Below are 24,128 nucleotides of genomic sequence, written 5' to 3'. Positions count from 1 at the left end.
ACCCAGACCATTCTAAAATTCTATGGTTCCACACATAACTTTCCACTCTCAGCTGGCATCCCAGTACACAGTAATGAGTAGTCCACAGCACTGACTGAAGCTGAGAACTGAATTGCAGCATCAAAATCAGAAGAAAAATCAAGCACAGATGTCAGAGCTTGACCCAACACTTGTTTTTTGGAGGGGATTTAGTGTTCACTCACCTAGTGAGGTGTGGCATTCCACACTAGCTTTTGCTTAAGTAACAAGTCTGACTGCAATTGATAAACAATGTTTGTAATGTTTATATTTAGACAATCATCTTCCTTATTCCCAGTATAAACTGAGAAGCTTATTTCAGCCAAATAGTTCTGCTTCAGGCAAAATACTCTCAGGTCTGGCATAGTTCTGTATCTATTCTTAAGCAAATCTCTTATCTCTGTGCTTTGGATCAAGAACTTCAAATGTGGCCAGTTTTCAAAAACTGTGCATTTTGCCCCTGAGAACAGCAACTCCTAGAACTGGAAAGAAAACATTACTGAATTCTCATAAGTGAAGTCCCTCAGGGTGAGAGCCCTCCAATGGGTTGCCCAGGGAGGTGATTGAGGCCTCATCCCTGAAGCTGTTTAAGGCCAGGCTGGATGGGAGTCTGGCCAGCCTGCTCTAGGGTAGGGTGTCCCAGCCCATGGCAGGGGGTTGGAACTGGCTGATCCTTGTGGTCCCTTCCAACCCTGCCTGATTCTATGATTCTAAATATTAGCCAGTGGCAGCTAGAACTGACTGAATTCTAAAACTCTACTTTTAAGAACAGAATTGGAGTACAATCAAAAGGAAACCAAGTCATCAAAGCTGAAACAAGACTGCTGTTAGATTGTGTACAGATTGGGCCAGCTCTAAGTCTCCTAATAAAAAACAAGTGGACAGAGTCAGTAATAAACTGATTAAGTGCTAACAACTACAACTTTCTAAGGTTCCATCTGTTCTGTACATGTGCCACCCTGGGTCCTTGCCAGATGCACAGCCTGACACTGTTTTCTGCACAGTCAATGAGAGGACATCCCTGCTGTGCTCTGTCAACAAAGAAGTAGTGCTTGTTGGAATACAGAAGTGACAAACTTGGAGCTGAGTTAGGATACAATTAATTCAGAGAGCCTGGTAAAAGGAAACTGAGATTACTGGTCAAGAAGCATAGAAAATATGGATTAAATAAATGGGGCATGGGAATACAGCCAAAGCATTACATAACAACACCAGTAAGTGAAACCAAAACTGACAACTTTGGAATATTTGCTTAAGAAATTAAAATTTGAGTCAACACAATAAGGAAGAGTCTAATAAACAGCTTGGAAAAAAACAAAAACAAAGCAAAAGCATTTCAGAGTAAGGAATTCTGGCAAAGAATCTGTAAAGGCAATAGATCAAGTTCTAAGAGGCATACTCAGAGGAGAGCTTCTCCGCAGAAACATTTTTGTTAGTGATGGAAAAGCACAGTGATAGTCTCACATCACAGAGCTGCATGGAAGAGTGTTTCAAACAGAACCACTGATGGAACTGAAAAGAAAAGAAAACAAAAAGTAGCTAATTACCAGAATTTGAAGGTATTTACTCCCTGAGCTCTGAAGAAACTACTGATGTTACTGAAAAATTCAATAGCTAACCTATGCAGGATCATACATAATCTCTCACTCAAAACTGCCCAAGTACCAGTGCTTAAGGTAATCAGCACCTGCAAGAACATTCTAAAGCAGCCCAGAAAACTACAGGCCAGTAAGCCTGGTATTTATACTGAATAAAGTGGTACTGGGGAGTTGAAAACAATTAGAATCATAGAACAGAATCACACAATCAAGGAGGTTGGAAGAGACCTCCAAGATTATTCAGTCCAACCTAGCACCCTAGCCATATGCAGTCAACCAGACCATGGCACTAAGTGCCTCAGCCAGGCTTTGCTTGAACACCTCCAGGGATGGCAACTCCACCACCTCCCTGGGCAGCCCATTCCAATGCCAATCACTCTCTCTGACAACAACTTCCTCCTAACATCCAGCCTAGATCTCCCCTGGCACAACTTGGAACTGTGTCCCCTTGTTCTGTTGCTGGGTGCCTGGCGGCAGAGCCCAACTCCACCTGGCTACAGCCTCCCTTCAGGTAGCTGCAGACAGCAATGAGCTCTGCCCTGAGCCTCCTCTGCTGCAGGCTGCACACCCCCAGCTCCCTCAGCCTCTCCTCACAGAGCTCTGCTCCAGGCCCCTCACAGCTTTGTCGCCCTCCTGTGGACACCTTCCAGTACTGCAACATCTCTCTTGAGGAGCCCAGAACTGGACACAGCACTCAAGGTGTGGCCTGACCAGTCCTGAGTACAGGGGCAGAATAACCTCCCTTGTCCTGCTGGCCACACTGCTCCTGAGCCAGGCCAGGATGCCACTGGGCATCAGTCAAACTGAAAAAAAAAAACCCAAAACATTACTGACTGCCTCCTGGAAAAAGAACAAATATATAAAACAGAATTCTTCAGCCTAGAGAAGAGGCAGCTGGGAGTGGCTGTGGCCCCTCAGCAGCACTCAAAGAGGAAACCGTTCTTGCTCATCTCTTCTACTTTTGACACCTCAGCAAAATCACATGGTAGTAGAGGGCAAATGATAAATTCAACTTAAAAGGAGATGGTTCTTCATTTTCCAGGTAATTAAGCTACTGACTTCTTTTGCTGCAGGCACTTGCTGCAGGCACTTACTGAATGGTAAACACATCTGGAATGTTAAACACATTCAGAAGCACAAAACTGGGCAAAATTTTAGAAGGAAAGTGCATCCAGACCCAAGAAATTCAGTGATGCTCTCTCTATGCATAGCCTGAAAACCATCACTATTTGCTTGCTGTATTCATACATTCTTTTTCTCTCCTTTACATATGCTACTGCCTTTGTTAAAGTCACCAGGCAGAGCTGGATGGTCTCAGTGTGTACACCTGGGTTTGCACCTGCTGTCATGTAACAGAGGAGGATGGCCAAGAGAACTGGCCAAAGTGATTAAGGACACAAAAGGAAAGGGACAGAACATGGGTCACAGGTAGCACAGCGTGCAGGAGGATTGCACCTGGTAGAACTGGCAACGATCTGATGGAAGGGGGAGACAGTGACAAGGGGATTGGAGAATAGAGAAGAGGTTTTACAGACACAAGAGGTCTTTTCCTCTTTGTTTCTATCCCACAAACAGTAAGCAGAAGTCTGTTAATTGATACTCCACTGAAGTAGAAAATTTGGGCCTGATTTGAAAGATTTACTTCCAATTGTCTGAATACTCTAAAGCTGGGAATATTTTTCACTTGACACTCCACCTTTCCCTTGCTCTCATTAAATACTTAAGTTCCATGGTGAACATCAACGTTGCTAACTTCAAAGGCCCTGCAGACACAAAGGATTCTGTTGTCAGAATTGGGCCTCAGCAGTGCTGAGCTTGTGGAATGGAGCCTCGTGATCTCTTCTGCATAATGCAACAACTTCTGAACTTCAGGTTTCCATAAGGGGATAATCTACTGGTAAGCAGGACTACAAATGAGTTATAAAGCTGAGTCAAACATTGAAGTGTTAAGATCTCACCTGTAACAAGTATGAGCCAGAGGTATCTGCACAAGAACTCTCATTTTGTATTGTATTCTGTTGGGTGATAGCATCCTCCTTCTTCCGCTCCTTCTGCCCTGCTTCATCATCTTCATACTCATCAAGGCTCTAAAATCAGAAGTGCTCTGTTACAAAACAGTCTTTGTACATTGACATAGTTCAAAAAATTCATGCAGCAATGACTGTTTCAAAGATACATTTAATATTTCAGACAAGTTTTAATTGCTTCATTTTTTTCCTTTCCATGGCTATTGATATATCAAACAAGAATAAAGTCTGACAACTACTTTTTCTTAGTCACAAAAGTAAGAAATAATCAAAAATCCAACTTGACAAAGCTTTAGGCAATGTTAGAATCATAGAATCAACCAGGTTGGAAGAGACCTCCAGGATCATCCAGCCCAACCTAGCACCCAGCCCTAGCCAGTCAACCAGACCATGGCACTAAGTGCCTCAGCCAGGCTTTGCTTGAACACCTCTAGCGATGGAAACTCCACCACCTCCCTGGGCAGCCCATTCCAATGCCAATCACTCTCTCTAGCAAGAACTTCCTCCTAATGTTGTCCTTGTTCAGTACTAATCCTGTTGTGCAGAGATGTCCTGGTTAGGGCCGCCACACTAAGAGCTTGGACTGTACCTGTAGTCCATTGCATCTGAATGATTCTACAACTCTATTCATTACAAGCAATGGTTTTACCTCTACAAAAAGCTTCTGAGGAGGCAGAGAAAAGGGAAAAAAAAGAGTTAATTCTACTGTTCACTCAAGAGGTGACCTTTCCTGACACACAGACATCTGCTGAGATTGATATGCCAGTCTCAAACAACTATCTTAATTTTGCTCTCCTTGGTTTCGTCTCAGAAATTTTACCATTGTAAAATAGTAACTTTCAAATTAGTTGGAGAGTTGTTCATTAATTAACACACAGATATTGGTCTGTTTGGGTGCTGGTTGTTTTGTTTGTTTGTTTTTCTGAAAACATGTCTAAACTGTTAAACTATCTCATGGTCAGAAGACCAACTATAAGCAGACATGAACTCAAAAAAAATCTGAAGCTGGTGAGATGCCTGGAACACAAACCCTATGAGGAGAGGCTGGGGGAGCTGGGGGTGTGCAGCCTGCAGCAGAGGAGGCTCAGGGCAGAGCTCACTGCTGTCTGCAGCTGCCTGCAGGGAGGCTGTAGCCAGGTGGGGTTGGGCTCTTTCCCAGGCAACCAGCAACAGATAAAGAGGACACAGTCTCAAGTTGTGCTGGGGGAAGTATAGGTGATAGGAGGAAGTTGTTGGCAGAGAGAGTGATTGGCATTGGAATGGGCTGCCCAGGGAGGTGGTGGAGTCACCGTCCCTGGAGGTGTTGAAGCCAAGCCTGGATGAGGCACTTAGTGCCATGGTCTGGTTGACTGGTCAGGGCTGGGTGCTAGGTTGGACTGGATGATTTTGGAGGTCTCTTCCAACCTGGCTGATTCTATGATTCTTAAGCTGCTCACATGAGAGAGTGGAGATCCCACATAAACCCAAAGGGAAGAGATAGTTTGCTGTGAGCTTGGAAGAACAGCTTAATACAAGTGAAGACAGCAGACACCGGTGACCTTCACAGACCTTAACACAGCTTCTCATTGCAAGGAACAAGGTTCTTTAAAGAGAAGAGGAAAGCTCATAGTAAAACAGTATAGATTCAAACAAACAAACAAAAATCTTTGTAGCAATTAAGCAGTGCTCCCTTCTTCACAAATTCTCCCCTTCAGATGCATGCCTTGCCTAAGCTTCCCAGAGACCATCAGCACTCCACAGAAATGTTTTTCTCTGAGTACAGTTACATCTGTGAGGAAGAATGTTCTTGTAGCTTTCAGCATAAAATCACCTGCTACTAACTATTCTTCTAGAGGTTTTGGACAGGAGCAAAAAACATCAGCATCCAACAGGAAATTTCCAGCCACAACATTTTAACTTAAGCATTTTCCGTCAGGATTTGCCAGTGATGTCACAGAATCACAGAACCAGTCAGGCTTGGAAGGGACCACAGGGATCAGCCTGTTCCAACCTCCCTGCCATGGCCAGGGACACCCTACCCTAGAGCAGGCTGCACACAGCCTCAGCCAGCCTGGCCTGAAACACCTCCAGCCATGGGGCCTCAACCACCTCCCTGGGCAACCCATTCCAGCCTCTCACCACTCTCATGCTCAACAACTTCCTCCTCACATCCAGGCTGACTCTCCCCACCTCCAGCTTTGCTTCATTCCCCCCAGTCCTGGCACTCCCTGACAGCTCAAAAAGTCCCTCCCCAGCTTTTTTGTAGCCCCCTTCCTGAAACGCCACAGGAAGGTCACCTGGGAGCCTCCTCTGCTGCAGACTGAGCAGCCCCAACTCTTTCAGTCCGTGCTCGCAGCAGAGCTACTGCAGCCCTCTCATCAACCCAGTGGCCCTTCTCTGGACACACTCCAGCATATCCACATCCTTCTTGTGATGGGGGCTCCAGAACTGGATGCAGTACTGCAGGTGAGGTCTCAGCAGAGCACAGCAGAGGGGGAGGATCACCTCCCTGGCCCTGCTGGCCACACTTCTCCTGCTGCAGCCCAGGCTCTGCTTGGCCCGATGTCCATTCCAACCCTTTCACTTCTTCTCAGGAAGGTTCAGGACCATGAGAGACTGCTGATCAATACCACCAGAAAGCATTCAAACCCCTCGATTCAGTATCTCCAAGTTAAAGGCTTTCTTCCCAAGCACAGAACACTTAAACAGTTTACGTCAGTCTAACTCGAAGCAGATAACCTCTGCATTATAAGAGGCTACCAGGGCTTGCTGCCACTCCAGTTCCCTTCACTGGGTCAGGACTTTAGCCAGTCAGGGCCAAGACAACTGTGAGTGGTGAAAACAAAGGCAGGCTACTATTGGTTGCTATAGATGAGGTGTAAGATTCACAGATTGGCTGCATATGGTGAGGATGAACCTATGTGGCACATCTGGCTAGGGCTGCCGATGCCCTCCTGTCCTAACGCAGCTTACTAGTCACGGCCAGGGACCTTCCATGGTTTCCCAAACACAAAGGTTACACTCCCCTTCCAAATACACAGACATGCACATACCTCTACACACACTAATTTAAACAATGTCCATGAAGTGCCTGCTGAGCACAAATCCAATAGCTATGGAATCTGAACAGTTCACTGCTTTTTAAAGAAGCTACTCAGTTTTGTTCCAGTCACCACTATCAGCCCTAAGAAGGAAACCCACTTGCTGTGGCTTCTGATGAAGCAGGCTTTCCTATGCAAAATAGCACTTGATGCACACTGCTTACAGCTTCTCCATCAACTTCAGTTAGATTACTGAACTGAATGCTAACCATATTCTAAGCTAACTTTAAGAGTAATAAAATTCCATAAAAGCCAAGTTTCAGCTGATATATTAATGATTGTGAAATTAAACACTTGCTGCTACACACTTTCAAACCCACTCTTTGTTCAAAATGCCCTGCAGCTGGGACTGCCTAGCCCATAGGACTTTTTAATCAGAGGGATTACAGTGCTGCTCACATTGCAGGCTTCTCTCAAATACTACATTTTGCTTTACAAACTAGTTCCACACTGCTGAAAGACATAAATGAAGTAACTACTTTCTCTGTCAGCAAAGCAAACAAACGGATTTGTAACCACCAAGATATAATTCTGACCCATTACATACATTTTCTGTCCTTTCCTCCTGCTCTAGTTTGCTGCAAGGCACATGCCATTTTGGATTCTTACTTTCCATTAAAATCATCTGAGTTTTGTAGAGCAGATATTCAATGTGACATTCCTACATCTGATCTTAATAGAAGGAATCCACAGAAATTCTTTAGGTTTTCTAGCATTTCAGTAGATGTTTGAGGCTGTAATATAAACATTTTTCTGTAAACCTCTGGCATGGAAAACCCAAGCAGAATAAGATGTTTGCAAAAGAATCAGACTGATGAAGGAAACAGCCACAAAGCTATCCCTGCATTCCAGAGCACCACCAGCCTCCAGTTTAAGACAGCGTACAAAGAGTATGTCTAATGAGTCCAAGGTTGGCTTCTTATAAACATGTGTGCATTGCTAAGAACAAACAAAAACTGAGGAGGCAGTGTCTTTCCATGATATGTGGTGTTCCTACATGCAAAACATCAGTCTGAGCAGCTGCAAACTGCTCCTGCCTCGAGAAATGGTCCTGCATTGAAGCTTTGCTGTCCCCATCCCTGCTCCCCCACCAACTTGCTTTGACTTTGCAGTTGAGACCTTCCCAGTTCATTTCGTGAAAGGTCAGTCAGTAGTTTCACAGTTTTAATTAGCCTGATTGATTTTGGCTGAAGCAGCCAGAAGCCCACTTAAAGTCTCAAATGGAACTCCAGGAAGGGTTGCACTGCACCAACCTTTCGTACATTAATGAGCACTTCAGGTAATACATTTGTAACTGGGAGTGCAAGCAGAGAAATGTGAAACCATGTTCAGCTTCACACTGGGCAATGAACAGAGTCTCTACAGCACAAGTAGCATCAACTAGCTTGACTTCTTGTAGTTTCCTCACCAAGGTATCAACACAGGAGAGGGAACAAATGTGGGCTTCTTCCTGTTTCCCCAGATTAATTTTGAACAACTAAAACTTGTTTTTCTACCATGCTTGGTATGCTATGTTCATAGCATACTAGCACAACTTCCTTTCAACTGCAAAGGTCTCTGTTTAGTGTAAACAGTTCCCAAAAGCTTTTGCATGCAGAAATACAAGATAGAGAAAAATGGATTTTGACATTGGAAAAAGAAGATAAAAAGTAACTGTGCAATTAACTACAACAAAATAGAATCACAGAATCAACCAGGTTGGAAGAGATCTCCAAGATCATCCACTCCAACCTAGCACCCAGCCCTAGCCAGTCAACCAGACCATGGCACTAAGTGCCCCAGCCAGGCTTTGCTTGAACACCTCCAGGGACGGTGACTCCACCACCTCCCTGGGCAGCCCATTCCAATGCCAGTCACTCTCTCTAGCAAGAACTTCATCCTAACATCCAGCCTAGACCTCTCCTGCCACAACTTGAGACTGTGTCCTCTTATTCTCTTGCTGGTTGCCTGGGAGAAGAGACCAACCCCCACCTGGCTACAGCCTCCCTTCAGGTAGCTGTAGACAACTCCTATATACAATGTCTACAATGTCTATCATAACAATTCTGACTTTTGAACATTGCATAGTCTTCTGCTCATCATTAAACCAGCAATTCAAAGGGAGTACCTAAGCCCACATTAAACAACTACTCAATTTACCTGACAAGCAGGGGAGATAAAAGAAGCAGCATTAAAACATCCAAGAGACTTTAAAAGCATGTTCTCTTCTTTATCTGGCACTTAATTTGTTGTCACATTAGGAAGGGAGGCTGCAGCCAAACAGAAGCCTAGATTATGAAACTCTGCTATGAGGCAGGACTGTTGAAAGGTTCCTGAAAAAAAACATACTAATCAACATTTTTCCTCTCAGCTAATGATCTTGGAGGTCTCTTCCAAACATTGATTCTATGACTCAACAAAGCCTGGAGAAGTGAACTGCAACTCAAAGATGACTAAAAGACGACTACTTTATACATCATTTCTTTACAGTCATTCTTCTTACTGCAGCAGTGAAACCCAAATACTTCCTCATTTCATCATGCACTGCTCCAAAATCTGTTAAACAGCATCTCCCTACCTCTTTCCACGGTATTAAACCTTTCTATCATCACCTCCCAGCACAGCAAAACCAAGCTAAATTTCCAAACTAAAATGATTTGAAATTACATTAATTCTCCCTTTCAGAAACATGATTTGAAGGCAAACCTTTATTAATATCTAGACAGCACCCAAAATATTAAAGTCAAAAGGGTTTACAATAAGACCTCTTATTAAAACAACACTATAATTAGGAAGTTTACACCTCTTTCTCTACAAGCTTTCGTCAGGTTCAGCTTGCCTGTTTTTCAAGTTGAAAAATATCCTTATGGAGGCAAAAAGAGCTAATTTTTCTCATAGGAACTATTTAAAACCTACTAACAGTTTTATGGATACAGATTACCCTGTAAAAGATTATTTTCTTAAGAATACTTGACCTGAATTATCACTTTAATAGAGCCCAAAAAAGAACTGAACTTGAACATGTTACTGGAATGCTCCTTGTGCACTTCTAAAAGTCTACATACCCAAATGGAGCACTCCAGTATCAACAATCAGTATGATCACAAGCATGGCTTTTTAACCCAGAAAAAGAGTAAAGGCAGGAATCTTTGGTATCTGAGATCAAAAGAGACCCAAATGCAGCAGTGGGTCAGTAAGCAGCAGGTGGGCCAGAGCACAGCTGACTAAAGTCTCATCCTTGACCACACTGCCAACAAAGCAATCAAAAAAGACAAGCATCACTTAGAGACTAGATCTTGCTCCACAAAACTCATAGCATTTGTGATTGCAAGTCATGTTCTGATCCCATCCTTTTCTCACTCATCATGAGAATTTACAAGTGCCTATTTTGCATGCCCAATAGTCTTAAAATCCACTTATTAATGTTTCTGGGGGAAAAAATGCAACATATTTGTCTGTATTAGAGCAAACCAACCAAGTCCTTTCAATTCTTTTAAAGCCTTAAGTAAAGCACCAAAGACATCAACACCAGAATGTCAATTACTGCTCATTAAAATAACAAAAAGCAGCTATTTAAGGAATGTTGTGAAAACAGATCAAACTGGTTCATTAGTGCAGTGAGTCTGTAGCTGTCCCAGCCTCGCAGATATTCAAGCTGTAGAAATTTCTGTTGTCCATATATCAAGTTGCCTTTAAAACGTCTGGAATAACAAATGCAGTGTATTGCTTTCTGAAGTTCCTGCTCTCTTGCTCAATGAGCTCCTTGCCGGTTTTCTCCTTCTGCCCAAGTGACTGCCGGGCAGTGTTTACACACAGCGCCCGTGGGACTGGTCCAGCTAAGCACAAGGCAAGGGGCTGCAGACAACCAAGCAAGCACGGCCCCGGCACGGCAATAGATACGCAACCAAGTCCGAGGGCAAAGCAAAACCCCAGCACTAAGCTGCTTGAGACGTGCACTGCATTTTTTCACTGCATCTTGCCAGTCCATAGAAAAACTGATAAAAACACCTGACACGGGATAGCACAGGGTAAAGACTCCTGAATTTAACTTTGGAGGCAGCGAGCAAGCACTTCTGAAGCCTCCAGTACGGATGTCAGGAACAGACAAAACTGATCTAAGCCACAGAAAGCACAGCTGTAGTACTGAAGCCTGCCAGGACGGCAGGACCCAGATAAGATTCAAACGGTTGGAAGCTGCTGCTGTCAATACTGTAACTATTTCTGGGGAGAAATACCTTATATCTACAATTTAACCCTAGTGACAGCGCTGTGAAGCTGTTTCCCAACGCAGACTGCCGAGATCAGTTTTCAGCTTTGCATTTAGAGCCTTCTTCCTCAGGGGCTCTGCCAACCCATTTTGTAATAAATCTGTGTCCAAGGCTCCTGGTGGAAATTCACTCCAGGTTCTTAGAGAGCAACCCCATGAAAACTTTCTGTCACTAGCATCTGAACCTCTGCTTCTTAGGGAAACGCTACTCAAACCACAGCTCTTTTGTCCCCATGTTTTCGCAGTCATTAGTGCTGGGTGAGGGGATGTAGCAGCGGTGTGCATTCCAGGCAGTCATAAATAAGTTTTAGTAATAGATGGGTATCATTAAGATATGAACGTTGCACAAGTGTATTTGGTTGGGGTTTGGGTTTGGTTTTTTTATTTCAAGTTTGCTAGAAGTAAAAAATGCAGATTAGCTGGCTAAGTGATTCAAGGGGCTAGACAAAGCAGGCAGCTACCCTTCCACCTGAGCGGTCAGTGCTGTATAGAACCCTCAACCAGCTCAGCAGGTGTTTGACTTACCATTCAAAGGCTCTGTGAGGGACTGAGGGAACTATAGTGTTGACTTAAGAGCCAGGAGGAGAAAGCGTGGGAGACAGGAAGAGCTGTGGGAAAGGATCACAGAATGAACATGCAGCTGAAGCCTGGTGAGAAGGAGCTACTCGAGTAAACTGAGATTACAGCAGCAAAAATAAGCAAGCGAAGAGCACATCTCACATCTCTTCCGATCAATCTGAGAAGCAAAAGCATTGTACTGTTTCCTGGTGTTCGTTACTATCAGTGTGCCAAGTTTCCCCTGCAACACTCACTCAGTGTCTTCTCATTGTGATTACAGGTTTAAGACAGAGCTGGACATACTCTGCTCTCAGAAAGGTAAAGGGAAATAGGCCTTCAGGATGGAAGCATGCAGACAGAGCTTTGCCGCACTTCATAGACACACTTTAAGTCCTCAAAACAGTACCAGCAGCTTCAAGTCCCTTAGTACAAAAGCAGCATTTGAATATGATGACCTCAGAACAGACAACATGCACAGACACAAAACCAAATCAACCTAGGCATGAGGATATGTAGTACAGGATCATAATGGGAGGAATGGGTCACACCGCACAGTGGTTGAACAACACTGCACTCACTGGAGCCTTACACTACTGCAATGCCCTGCATAGAATCATAGAATCATAGAATCAACCAGGTTGGAAGAGACCTCCAAGCTCATCCAGTCCAACCTAGCACCCAGCCCTAACCAATCAACCAGACCATGGCACTAAGTGCCTCATCCAGGCTTTTCGTGAAGACCCCCAGGGACGGTGCCTCCACCACCTCCCTGGGCAGCCCATTCCAATGGGAAATCACTCTCTCTGTGAAGAACTTCTTCCTAATATCCAGCCTATACCTACCCTGGCACAACTTGAGACTGTGTCCCCTTGTTCTGTTGCTGGTTACCTGGGAGAAGAGGCCACCCCCCACCTGGCTACAATGCCCTTTCAGGTAGTTGTAGACAGTAATAAGATCACCCCTGAGCCTGCATAAGGCAGCAAGGTGTTTCTACAGCAAATCGAACCAGAGTTAAGGAGGAATAAATAAAGCAGAGAAAAGTGCTGGATAAGTTAAATCTCCTATTTGCAAATGGAGATAAAGATGGTACAAAAAAAGGGCAATTTTCTATTAGTGACTTTTTTCTTTTAAATTATAATGGCACAGTTTCCACAGGTTTTTAGCTGTATAGGTACTGGCATACAATATAGCATAAGTTTTGGGCAGGTCTTCAGCAACCAAAATGTTCTCTGCACATCAACATATCTGTCTTTTCAGGCCAGACAGCTCAAGGAAATAACAAAGATTTCAGCCTCTAACGCATTTGTTATCCTGATTCACAACATCAACCATAACACACATTTCTAAGCTGTAAAACGGGGGGAAAGGGTGGGTAAAGTCATCTTTCCTGAAGGCAGAAGTCTGCTCAGTACAGACACTCGGGAAACTTTGTTACACGCCGATAGATTTGCTCTGTGCTCCAGCCCTCAAGCACTGGCAAGGGTCTCCCTCACTGAGGCACAGAATAAAAGGGCCACGGCACCCCTCCCCCCATTTTCTGTTGAGTGCAGAGATCTCGAGGTTAAGGTTAAGACAGACACATAAATTAACATGCATCGTCTTCTCCATGGCAACTGCTCCCATGCCTGCGTTTCTGTAGACTGAACAGTGACAAACCAGAAGGTAACCCAAACTTTACCATCCCCCAGTGAGAGGAAGATAAACAGCTTCACATATCCTGTAGGTACCACAGGGTGAGCACACTCACACTGTTACCATGGAGCAGCCCGGAGCCATTCATGTGTCCCACCCGACACAGGCAGCCTTTCACTCTAGCCAGAGGACGAGGAGAGGAATTACCATGAGCTGGCAATACTGGAGATGGGAATCAGAGCTCAATTCATCCACAAGCTATCAGGGTCATGTAATACATTAAAAAAGAGCAACACTTGGTTTTAAGAATCTGAATGATGACAACAAAAAAACCCAACAAATGGGAATCAGAGCTCAATTCATCCACAAGCTATCAGGGTCATATAATACATTAAAAAAGAGCAACACTTGGTTTTAAGAATCTGAATGATGACAACAAAAAAACCCAACAAATGGGAATCAGAGCTCAATTCATCCATAAGCTATCAGGGTCATATAATACATTAAAAAAGAGTAACACTTAGTTTTAAGAATCTGAATGATGACAACAAAAAAACCCAACAAATGGGAATCAGAGCTCAATTCATCCACAAGCTATCAGGGTCATATAATACATTAAAAAAGAGCAACACTTGGTTTTAAGAATCTGAATGATGACAACAAAAAAACCCAACAAATGGGAATCAGAGCTCAATTCATCCATAACTTATCAGGGTCATATAATACATTAAAAAAAGAGTAACACTTAGTTTTAAGAATCTTAATGATGACAACAAAAAAACCCAGACAAAAATACCCCAAAAAAACACCCCCTCCACACACACACCACCACCACAACAAACAAACAAAAAACTCATTCCAAAATAAAATGATGCTCCAGTAGATAGCTTCATGTTGTAAACACAGTGGAGGGGAAAAAAATCCACCAAACCAAAGCCTCACTACCACCAGGGAAATAAGTCCCCCAGCAACTGCCACACTTGCACTCCATTCAAGTCAGGGGAATGCAAGTGAGCAAGTACTCCAAGAGGATTCAGGACTGAAGATTCTGCTCTTCATGATACTCAAACACAACTTTAATTTCTCAGACTATAGTCTAAAGCCTGTAATAATGTCACTTGGAAAACAGAAGGCTGAGTGAGCATCTGAGGGTGAAAAGGAATGTTTTCACAGGCGCAGTTAGTAAATACCACTGGCTCCTGCAGACATTCTTCCTTAAATGGAAATTAACATTGCTTTAGGTTAGGGAAAAAATAATCTCTTGCCACAAAAGAAGTGATAGGCTGGCTATTAACCTTTTAGCACCTGCAATACAAGACACACACGCACACAAAAAAGCATCAGAAGGCTTTAGATTTATTATTTTCTGCTCAGCTCTGCTGCCACATGATTCTTGCCTGTATAGGATAAGAAAAGAAGGCTCTCAAACGCTGCTACAGCACTGTGGAAATAATCCCTCTGCAAATCTCTGACTAACTGTATGAGGGCCCTAGACAATTTAAAGAAAGGAAACTGCTCCAGATAGAATCAGAACTGAACCTTCACCCTAATGCTGAGCCAAAGTATTTGGACACTGAAATAACTCTGCATGGCTTTGATTTTATTTTTATTTCCTAGTTTTTATTTTCACATGCCCCCCACCCCTGCAGTGGCTTTCTCCAGCCAAGAAAAGAGGACTTGACCCTCCCCCAAGATTCCTAACAAATTTAACAACATTAGGAACAAGGGCTCAGGCTCTACAACAGCTTCAACTGGCCTGTATCCATTTAGCCATGCTCTGACTCTTCTCCCCACTCCTGCCCACGGGCATCTGCATCTACCAGTCCTTCATCTTACCCGCCCCTGTCCCGACACTGGCAAGCCACATCAGGTAATTTAAGAGCAGAAATCTACCCCTGTAAGAAGCGAATATTGTCTTTTGTATATCATGGTCTAGCTAACTACAGGATCACGTGAGTGCCAGGGTCAGGCAAGCCAGCTAAAAGGAGACTGAAAAGGTTTTTAAAGTCTTATCAATTTAAAGCCTCAGCAAATCAAGCCAGGGAAATAATGAAAGGTTCATCTAGAAGCATGCATTAATGTGAAACACCATTAATTACCTGGGCATCCAATGTCCCCAACAGTAGTAAACAGCATCTGTTTTTTAAGGGGAAATGGGACATTGATTCAAACTTCCAAGCTCTGGCACATGGCCAAAATGACTTCTTTAAGCTGCAGGTTCAATGGGCGATGGAACACTTTTCTCCTCATAACCTGCACAGCTGGCATTGCTCTATGGACCTTCTGTTGGAAGGTAGGAGAGCCCTGCAGAGGGACCTAGACAGGGTGGATGGGTGGGCAGAGGCCAATGGGATGAGAGTGAACAAGGCCAAGTGCAGGGTTCTGCACTTTGGCCACAACAACCCCAAGAAGCACTACAGGCTGGGGACAGAGTGGCTGAGAGCAGCCAGGCAGAGAGGGAGATGGGGGTGATGGTAGAGAGGAGCTGAACATTAGCCAGCAATGTACCCACGTGCCCAAGAGAGTCAGTGGCATCCTGGCCTGGCTCAGGAGCAGTGTGGGCAGCAGGACAATGGAGGTTCTTCTGCCCCTGTACCCAGCACTGCTCAGGCCACCCCTTAAGTGCTGTGTCCAGTTCTGGGCTCCTCAATTCAAGAGAGATGTTGCAGTGCTGGAAGGTGTCCACAGGAGGGCAAAAAAGCTGGTGAGGGGCCTGGAGCAGAGCCCTGTGAGGAGAGGCTGAGGGAGCTGGGGGTGTGCAGCCTGCAGCAGAGGAGGCTCAGGGCAGAGCTCATTGCTGTCTGCAACTACCTGAAGGGAGGCTGTAGCCAGGTGGGGTTGGGCTCTTCTGCCAGGCAACCAGCAGCAGAAGAAGGGGACACAGTCTGAAGTTGTGCTGGGGGAGGTCTAGGCTGGATGTTAGGAGGAAGTTGTTGGCAGAGAGAGTGATTGGCATTGGAATGGGCTGCCCAGGGAGGTGGTGGAGTCACCGTCCCTGGAGGTGTTGAAGCAAAGCCTGGCTGAGGCACTTAGTGCCATGGTCTGGTTGATTGGCTAGGGCTGGGTGCTAGGTTGGATTGGGTGATCTTGGAGGTCTCTTCCAACCTGGTTGATTCTGATTCCCACTCCTCCTGACACTTGTATTGCATTACTCCTGGTCTTCCCACAGGTATTAACAATGTAATTTAAATCTTGTATACTTAGCATTCCTCACCTCAGTAATCTCTCCTGCTAACACATGCACCTAGTTTTAGAAAGAAATACCCACTGAAATCAAGGCCACATAGCTATTACAGCATACCCTATGTACTAGGGGTTTAGTATCCTCTTACTACGGCTTTAAGAGAAAATTTCCACATCTTTCAAATGGAACTCATTTTTCTTGAAACCATTAAAGCTCCACTCATGTTTCCATTAATAACCTCCCTTATCCTCCTGGCCACACTGTTCCTGATCCAGGCCAGGATGCCATTGGCCCTCCTGCCCACCTGGGCACACTGCTGGCTCATCTTCAGCTACTATCTACCAGCACCCCCAGCTCCCTCTCTGCCTGGCTGCTCTCAGCCACTCTGTCCCCAGCCTGTAGTGCTGCTTGGGGTTGTTGTGGCCAAAGTGTAGAACCCTGCACTTGGCCTTGTTCAATCTCATCCCATTGGCCTCTGCCCACCCATCCAGCCTGGCCAGGTCCCTCTGCAGAGCTCTCCTACCCTCCAGCAGCTCCACACCTGCTCCTAGCTTGCTGTTATCTGCAAACTTACTGATGCTGAACTCAATCAATTTTAATCAGTTCAGTGGGTTTCTTTTATTTATTACACACCTCCAGTACTTTAATTTGGGTTTCTTCAAACGTCTCCCTCCTCTGAGCTGAGCTACTGGCAAAGCTAACCATGTGGAGTTTTTACCTCAGTCAACAGCACAGACTAAACATTTACCTCTATTTGCCACAAAGCACAGGACTATTATAGCCTATTCTTAAAGACAAAATTTTAATTGAGGAATTTGTAAAGAATGTCTATTTCGAAACAGAGCTTTCAATTGCTCTGTGGAAGCCTTTGGCAAGGATACTGTGCATTCCTAGGAGGATTTAAATGAGTTTGCTACAGAACAAAACCTGGGGTAGGGATAGTAACTTGGATACAGTCATACCAGCACAGAGAAAAAAGAGAACATTCTCCCTCCTCCTGATCCTTTCCCTTGAAGAAAGACAACCATCAACATGCAAAGTGCATTTTTAATTAAGATAATGAGAAGGTTTGGGGTTTTCTACCCTTAGAGAAAAATATTTATTTCAAATTTGTTTCTAATTTAAACTTCATTGTACTTCGCAAAACTCTTCGAGAGCCTAACTTCATCAAATCCTCTGCTATCTGAATGTCGAAGCTGCTAGTGTTAAAGTAACATATCATAGAATCATAGAATCAACCAGGTTGGAAGAGATCTCTAGGATCAGCCAGTCCAACCTAGCACCCAGCCCTAGCCAGTCAACCAGACCATGGCACTAAGTGCCTCAGCCAGGCTTTGATTGAACACCTCCAGGGATGGTGCCTCCACCACCTCCCTGGGCAGCCCATTCCAATGCCAATCACTCTCTCTGACAACAACTTCCTCCTAACATCCAGCCTAGACCTGCCCCAACACAACTTGAGACTGTGTCTCCTTATTCTGTTGCTGGTTGCCTAGGAGAAAAGACCAACCCCACCTGGCTACAACCTCCCTTCAGGTAGTTGTAGACAGTAATGAGCTCTGCCCTGAGCCTCCTCTGCTGCAGGCTGCACACCCCCAGCTCCCTCAGCCTGTCCTCATAGGCTTTGTGTTCCAGGCCTTTCATAGAATCAGCCAGGTTGGAAGAGACCTCCAAGATCATCCAGGCCAACCTAGCACCCAGCCCGAGCCAATCAACTAGACCACGGCACTAAGTGCCCCTTTCACCAGCTCTGTTGCCCTTCTCTGGACACCTTCCAGCACCTCAACATCTCCCTTCAATTGAGGAGCCCAGAACTGGACACAGCACTCAAGGTGTGGCCTGAGCAGTGCTGAGTACAGTACACGAAGAGATAGCTTTACACGAAGAGACACATCCATTAAAGACTGGATTTGTAGATCCCCATTTCAAATCCAATGTCTGATTTATTTATTTTTGTAATACAATTTGAGGCATACTGATCTTAAAAGATTTTTTGCCCTCAGGGCATCAGAATAAAAACAGGCTTTAACATAAGAAAGAAACTTAAACCAGCCTCCTTCAGATCCAATCCTCCCAGCATTCAGCTCCCATCTTCTTGGAAATCTTCATATACATGATAATTAGTTTCCTAAAAGGCTGAGGCTGAAATGTCATTTCTTTGTGTTGCAAATTCTAATTATTCAGAGTAAATAAATTAGCAAAACTCTTTTGTTGCTTAAAGCAATGCAGAGGCTTGAAGTAATCAGACAACTGGCAAAAATTAGGACTTCCCAAAAAAGGAAGTAAAACTTCATTCTTCACATTCCAGTAGACTTAAAAAGGGCTCCATTAACACTAACGGGGATAGGGCCAGTGACCTAGAACTTTCCTCATGGTCCAATACTATTAATGAAGTCTGCAGAATAAAGAGTGACAGGTATTCAAAACCCAGCAGCAGAATGAATAAACTGTGCTCTAATTTACTCTGACATGCAGCACATCAGGGATGCAAAAGCAGTGTGTTAGAACAAACCATCTTTCAGGAGTCACACTCTTGGGAAATGGCTGATTCCTGGAGATTCTTACACGACTTTTGGTTTAACAGCAGATTAATGTGATGGTTTGGGTGTTCCCTGCCCCCCCCCCACTTTGGAAATCACACAGACTAGACTCAGCCAGCTCTGGAAATTGAATGAAGCTTTGTATTTACAGCTTAGCTCAATGTACAAGCAGATAGTTACATTATATACAGCTATAGACAGAAATAGACAAGGGAAAAGGTAATACAGAAACACAACAGCCCTCCCAGAAACCTGAGTCATAGAATCAACCAGGTTGGAAAAGACCTCAAAGATCATCCAGTCCAACCTATCCCCCAGCCCTAGCCAGTCAACCAGACCATGGCACTAAGTGCCTCAGCCAGGCTTTGATTGAACACCTCCAGGGATGGCGACTCCACCACCTCCCTGGGCCCATTCCAATGGACCCCCCCCAGGAGGGGCTCTCAACCACCCTTCCACCTTCTCCCACTCCTCTACCTTACCCCAGACTTTGCCTTACATTAAAGGTGAGTTTGGAAGGTCGGCCATGGGGTTAGGAAGCAGATGGATTAGTCACACAGACAAGAAGTTAATTTAGAGAGAAGTGCAGCCCCAAAGGCAGAGAGCAAACAACTGCCTTATGTATGTTTATGTTCTTCTTATCCATCTCAGCAAGCCTATGAGTGCAGCAGCCATCACCACAGTCTCCTTTTCACAACCTAGCATCTAATTCTTCTCAACAAAATATCCCAGCTAGGCTCAAACGAGCACACTGAAGAACAGACATATTGTGTGTGCAGCCTATTCAACCAAGATGATGAGCCTTAGATGGCTGCTGCAAGCAGAGGGAGAACTCTTAAAATACTAGAATTATGTAAATACATATCCAGCCAAATAAAGGGTGACTATTTTTGGTGCTAGAAATTCTTTTGGTTCTGTTAGCAATTAAAATGCTTCAGTTTAAGGAATGAGGAACAACCTAAAATTTAAAAAAAAAAACATTTCCTACTTAGAATTAGGGTATTGGACATATCCCTTCTGGATCCATCTTGATTCCATCCTTGAAAGAACAGCTGAATTAACTAAGCTCCCTAGGCCCTTGAAACATCTGGAAAGAAAAGGAGCTGAGAATAATGTACACTTTAACTACTTTTGAGCAAGATTCTCAACACAATTCTCTTTTTTTTCCCTAAAAAACAAAACTGACACACTCCAAACCCACAAAGAACAGGAAAAACAAACAAACAACAAAAAACCCCAACAAAACCAAGCAACACAAAAAAGCTCAAACAAGCAAAATGTAAAAAAACCCAAAACTCTTCCCCCAAAAAAAGAAACCCAAACACTCCACAAACCCTAAACCTCTATGCTCCTGGTAAGCAGTAACTCCAACTAGGAGAAACAAAAAAGAACTGTCCCAGATATGCTTCTGTGCACCACCACCAAGAGCAAGGAATACTAACAAAACCAGTAATGCTTTATGCTTGTCTTAGTGCCATTAAAACATGACTAAAATCACAAAATGGGAGTTCATTTCTGAAATGAGGGAAATAAATAACAGGAAGAAAATATACTAGAGGGACTGTAGCACAAGAGCACATGGAGAAGGGCTTCTTAAGTCATAGAATCATAGAACTGACCAGGTTGGAAGAGACTTCCAAGATCATCCAATCCAACCTAGCACCCAGCCCTAGCCAGTCAACCAGACCATGGCACTAAGTGCCTCAGCCAGGCTTTGCTTCAACACCTCCAGGGACAGCAACTCCACCACCTCCCTGGGCAGCCCATTCCAATGCCAATCACTCTCTCTGCCAACAACTTCCTCCTAACATCCAGCCTAGACTTCCCCTGGCACAACTTGAGACCGCGTCCCCTTGTTCTGTTGCTGCTTGCCTGGGAGAAGAGGCCAACCCCCACCTGGCTACAATGTCCCTTCAGGTAGTTGTAGACAGCAAGTCTACAACCTTATATATTTCTGTCTATATTGGAAATATCTGCTTGTCTATTGTGTTAGCTGTAAGTATAAGCTTCATTCAATTTCCAGAGCCAGCTGAGTCTAGTGTGGGTTATTTCCAAAGTGGGGGGGGGGGAGCAGGGAACACCCAAACCATCACACAGTTCCATCTTCTGAAGAGGACTGGTCTTGAAAGAAAAAAGCACTCATCTATAAACTCACTACAATTACAAGCAGCAAATGCACTTAGGCAGAAAACAAGTGCATTCTTGAGAAGGTTCCCTATTAAAGAAAAACCAAAACCCTCACCAAAACCATGCTAAACATCCATGATTACACTTCCACCTATTTATAATGTGGGCTTTTAAAGGTGTTAAAACATTTCAGCAACAACAATAGCAACAAAACCCTCAGACAACAGCAACTGTTTTGTTCAAAGCCAGAACATTTTGCAAGTAATAAACTGATTCTTAATTGAGAAGTACACACACACTGCTTGGCCTGTTCTGAGCGAAATGTGCTTGAATTCTCCACAATATCCCCCTCCCTCTTACTGCATTCCTTTCTCCCCCTCCTCACGCTTTCAGCTAATACTTTTGACATTGCTGGCCTCACTAAACTCAATCCTGCAAATTCCTGACATTCATGTCCTCTTAATCTGAAACGTAACTTGAGGAGATGGTTAACATTTGACCTCTGCTCTACCTCAGACATACCTGGAGACAAAAAAAAGAAGTCCAAAGCATGCACTATGCATTCACAATCTGAAAGGGTGTTTTATTTCAGAGTTCCCAGTCTTTAAAAAGGAGGAAAAAAAAATAATGCCAACTTTGGAAGGTAATTGAACAAAAATTCCCCTCCAAGCACAGTTTTGCATCAACACTACAAACTTGTACTAAGAAAGAAGATCCAAATAAGAAATAAATCTCTGGAAATACATACCCATGGGTCATGGTGAATTGAAGAATTAAACAGCTGCCAGGCTAATGAAAACACTCTCATTTAATTGAATTGTATGCTATGGCAGAGAATGAACAGCAATAAATCATACAATTCCTGCAGGCTCTTAACAGATTTTAGTCAGAAACAAACTACTGAGATAAATGGAGAATTAGGGAAGCAGAAAAACCCAGAAATTAAAAAAACAAATCACTTCTGCAAAAGCCAAAATTCATCTGCTTGCTTAAGCCAAGCAAAGATTCAAATGCAGTTCCCTTTGCCCCTTTTTCCCTTGTAAGAAATGGTTGAAACAGAATCTTAAAGATTATTCTAGTTGCTTATCCACTCTCCTACCTTCCCTCATCACACACATGCAAAAAGAAAGGCTCCAGGAGCTTGCTGGCTGCACTTCCAATGGGTCACTGTCTTTACTCCCGTTCAGTAGATGGGGTTTTTTATTGAGTTTTGTTGCTTTGATTTTTGAGTTTGTTTCATTGCTTTTTTTTTTTCCCCTCATTTTCTGTTTGTTTTTGGAGGATTATTTTGTTGTGGGTTTTTCGGTTGCTGTGGGGGTTTTTTGGTGGTTTATTTTTGGTCCTTTGTGTTTTGGTTTTGGGTTTTTTTTCCTGCTATTTCAGGAAAAAGATTTACTATGAATTAAAACCTTTCGACATTCAAGGAGAAATGTTGTACTGATATGATAAATTGTTACCTCGAATGAACTTGTTGGGGTACATAGGCTTCACATCTTTTCTTCTCTTAATTACCAGTGCCTACTACTGCCAGCATTTGACAGTGCCAGAATTTTGAGAGAAGAAAGAAATGAAAGGGTTGGAATACCAGGGATGAACACGATTGTTTAATCAGCCAGTGTCTCTTTGCTAGGAGATAGTCCCCAGTTGCTGTTATCTCTATCGGCTCCAGGCATTTAGTTTGTCATACAGTTAAGGCATGACTGAACATGCCAGTGAGATTGTTCCTGTTGAATCAAACCTGCAGCTACAACAGATTTAGGCAAAGGCACCTTACAGCCATGATGCATGACTCCTAAAATTTTAATCAAGTGCTTAAAAGTAAAAAGTGGAAAATAAAGTGAGTCATTTTGTTTTCAAGAACTCTTCAGTGTTACTTGCACTTGAACATATCAAAGCAGCCTCGACTGGCAGCTGCTAACTCCTGAAAACATTGGCTAGAAAATTCAGCATTTTCTCAGACCCAATTATTTTAGGGTACAGATTTCCATAACTGCAAGCCAAGTAAACTGCAAAAACGTTGTTTTCAAACAAGCTTCCTCTATGTGCAAAACAAAGGAGCAGATAGAGCATACTATTTAAAATCTTCTCTGGAGGCTGCCTGTCAGACAGAAAAAATGCCCCTCCTTGCACCCAGAGCTGATTGAAAGCTCAAGACCTCCAAGTCAAATCAACTACACTTGATTCAAGCCAATTTCAGACTCAGGTGGCTATCTCCATGCATGAACATCTGTGACCTACCGCTGAATTCCTCATGCTTCTTTGGACAGCCTGCTGCTTCCCACCTCATCCAGGCTGCTCTTGCACCTCCTCTTCAGCATACTTGGTACCCCACACCAGTACCATTCCCTCTAAGCTAACTTCTTAGACTTCTCTATGAAGCTCATAACAGCATGCTGACTTACAAGTAGTTCATACATGTGAAGGGAGCTAGGAAATTATGGTGCAGGCTAAATTCCAGTCATAAGGCACCATCTGTTACAAAGAGCCTTGACAGCAACATCTTTACAATGGTACACAAGCTCCCAGACGACCAGCAATAGAACAAGGGGACACAGTCTCAAGTTGTGCCAGGGGGAGGTATGAGCTGGATGTTAGGAGAAAGTTGTTGGCAGAGAGAGTGATTGGCATTGGAATGGGCTGCCCAGGGAGGTGGTGGAGTCTCTGTCCCTGGAGGTATTCAAGAAAAGCCTGGCTGAGGCACTCAGTGCCATGGTCTGGTTGACTGGCTAGGGCTGGGTGCTAGGTTGGACAATACAAGAAGCTCAACAGGAGCCAGCAGTGTGCACTTGCAGCCCAGAAAGCCAACCAGAGCAGGAGAAGTGTGGCCAGCAGGGCCAGGGAGGTGATTCTCCCCCTCTACTCCACTCTGATGAGACCCCACCTGCAGTACTGCATCCAGTTCTGGAGCCCCCATTACAAGAAGGATGTGGAGATGCTGGAGTGTGTCCAGAGAAGGGCCACTGGGATGCTCAGAGGGCTGCAGCAGCTCTGCTGTAAGCACAGACTGAAAGAGTTGGGGCTGTGCGGGCTGGAGCAGAGGAGGCTCCGAAGTGACCTCCTTGTGGCCTTTCAGTACCTGAAGGGGACCTACAAAAAACCTGGGGAGGGATTTTTCAGG

General features: G+C 44.1%; 1 protein-coding gene across 3 annotated transcripts in view; it reads right to left on the bottom strand.

Moving 5' to 3' along the window:
• The window catches only part of PAWR (pro-apoptotic WT1 regulator), a 69,236-nt gene that overhangs the window by 32,337 nt on the left and 12,771 nt on the right, over positions 1 to 24,128 (bottom strand). For all 3 annotated transcript variants that reach the window (XR_010302038.1, XM_064141969.1, XM_064141968.1), the window contains exon 3: positions 3,575 to 3,703. Coding sequence is in view for 2 of the 3 variants with exons in the window: in XM_064141969.1 (XP_063998039.1) it covers positions 3,575 to 3,703 (129 nt within the window). In the remaining variant the exon portion in view is untranslated. The remainder of the gene's footprint in view (positions 1 to 3,574; positions 3,704 to 24,128) is intronic.

Source organism: Pogoniulus pusillus, chromosome 4, assembly GCF_015220805.1.
Source record: "Pogoniulus pusillus isolate bPogPus1 chromosome 4, bPogPus1.pri, whole genome shotgun sequence".
Taxonomy (NCBI): Eukaryota; Metazoa; Chordata; class Aves; order Piciformes; family Lybiidae; genus Pogoniulus; species Pogoniulus pusillus.
This window is presented reverse-complemented; position numbering and strand designations above follow the sequence as displayed.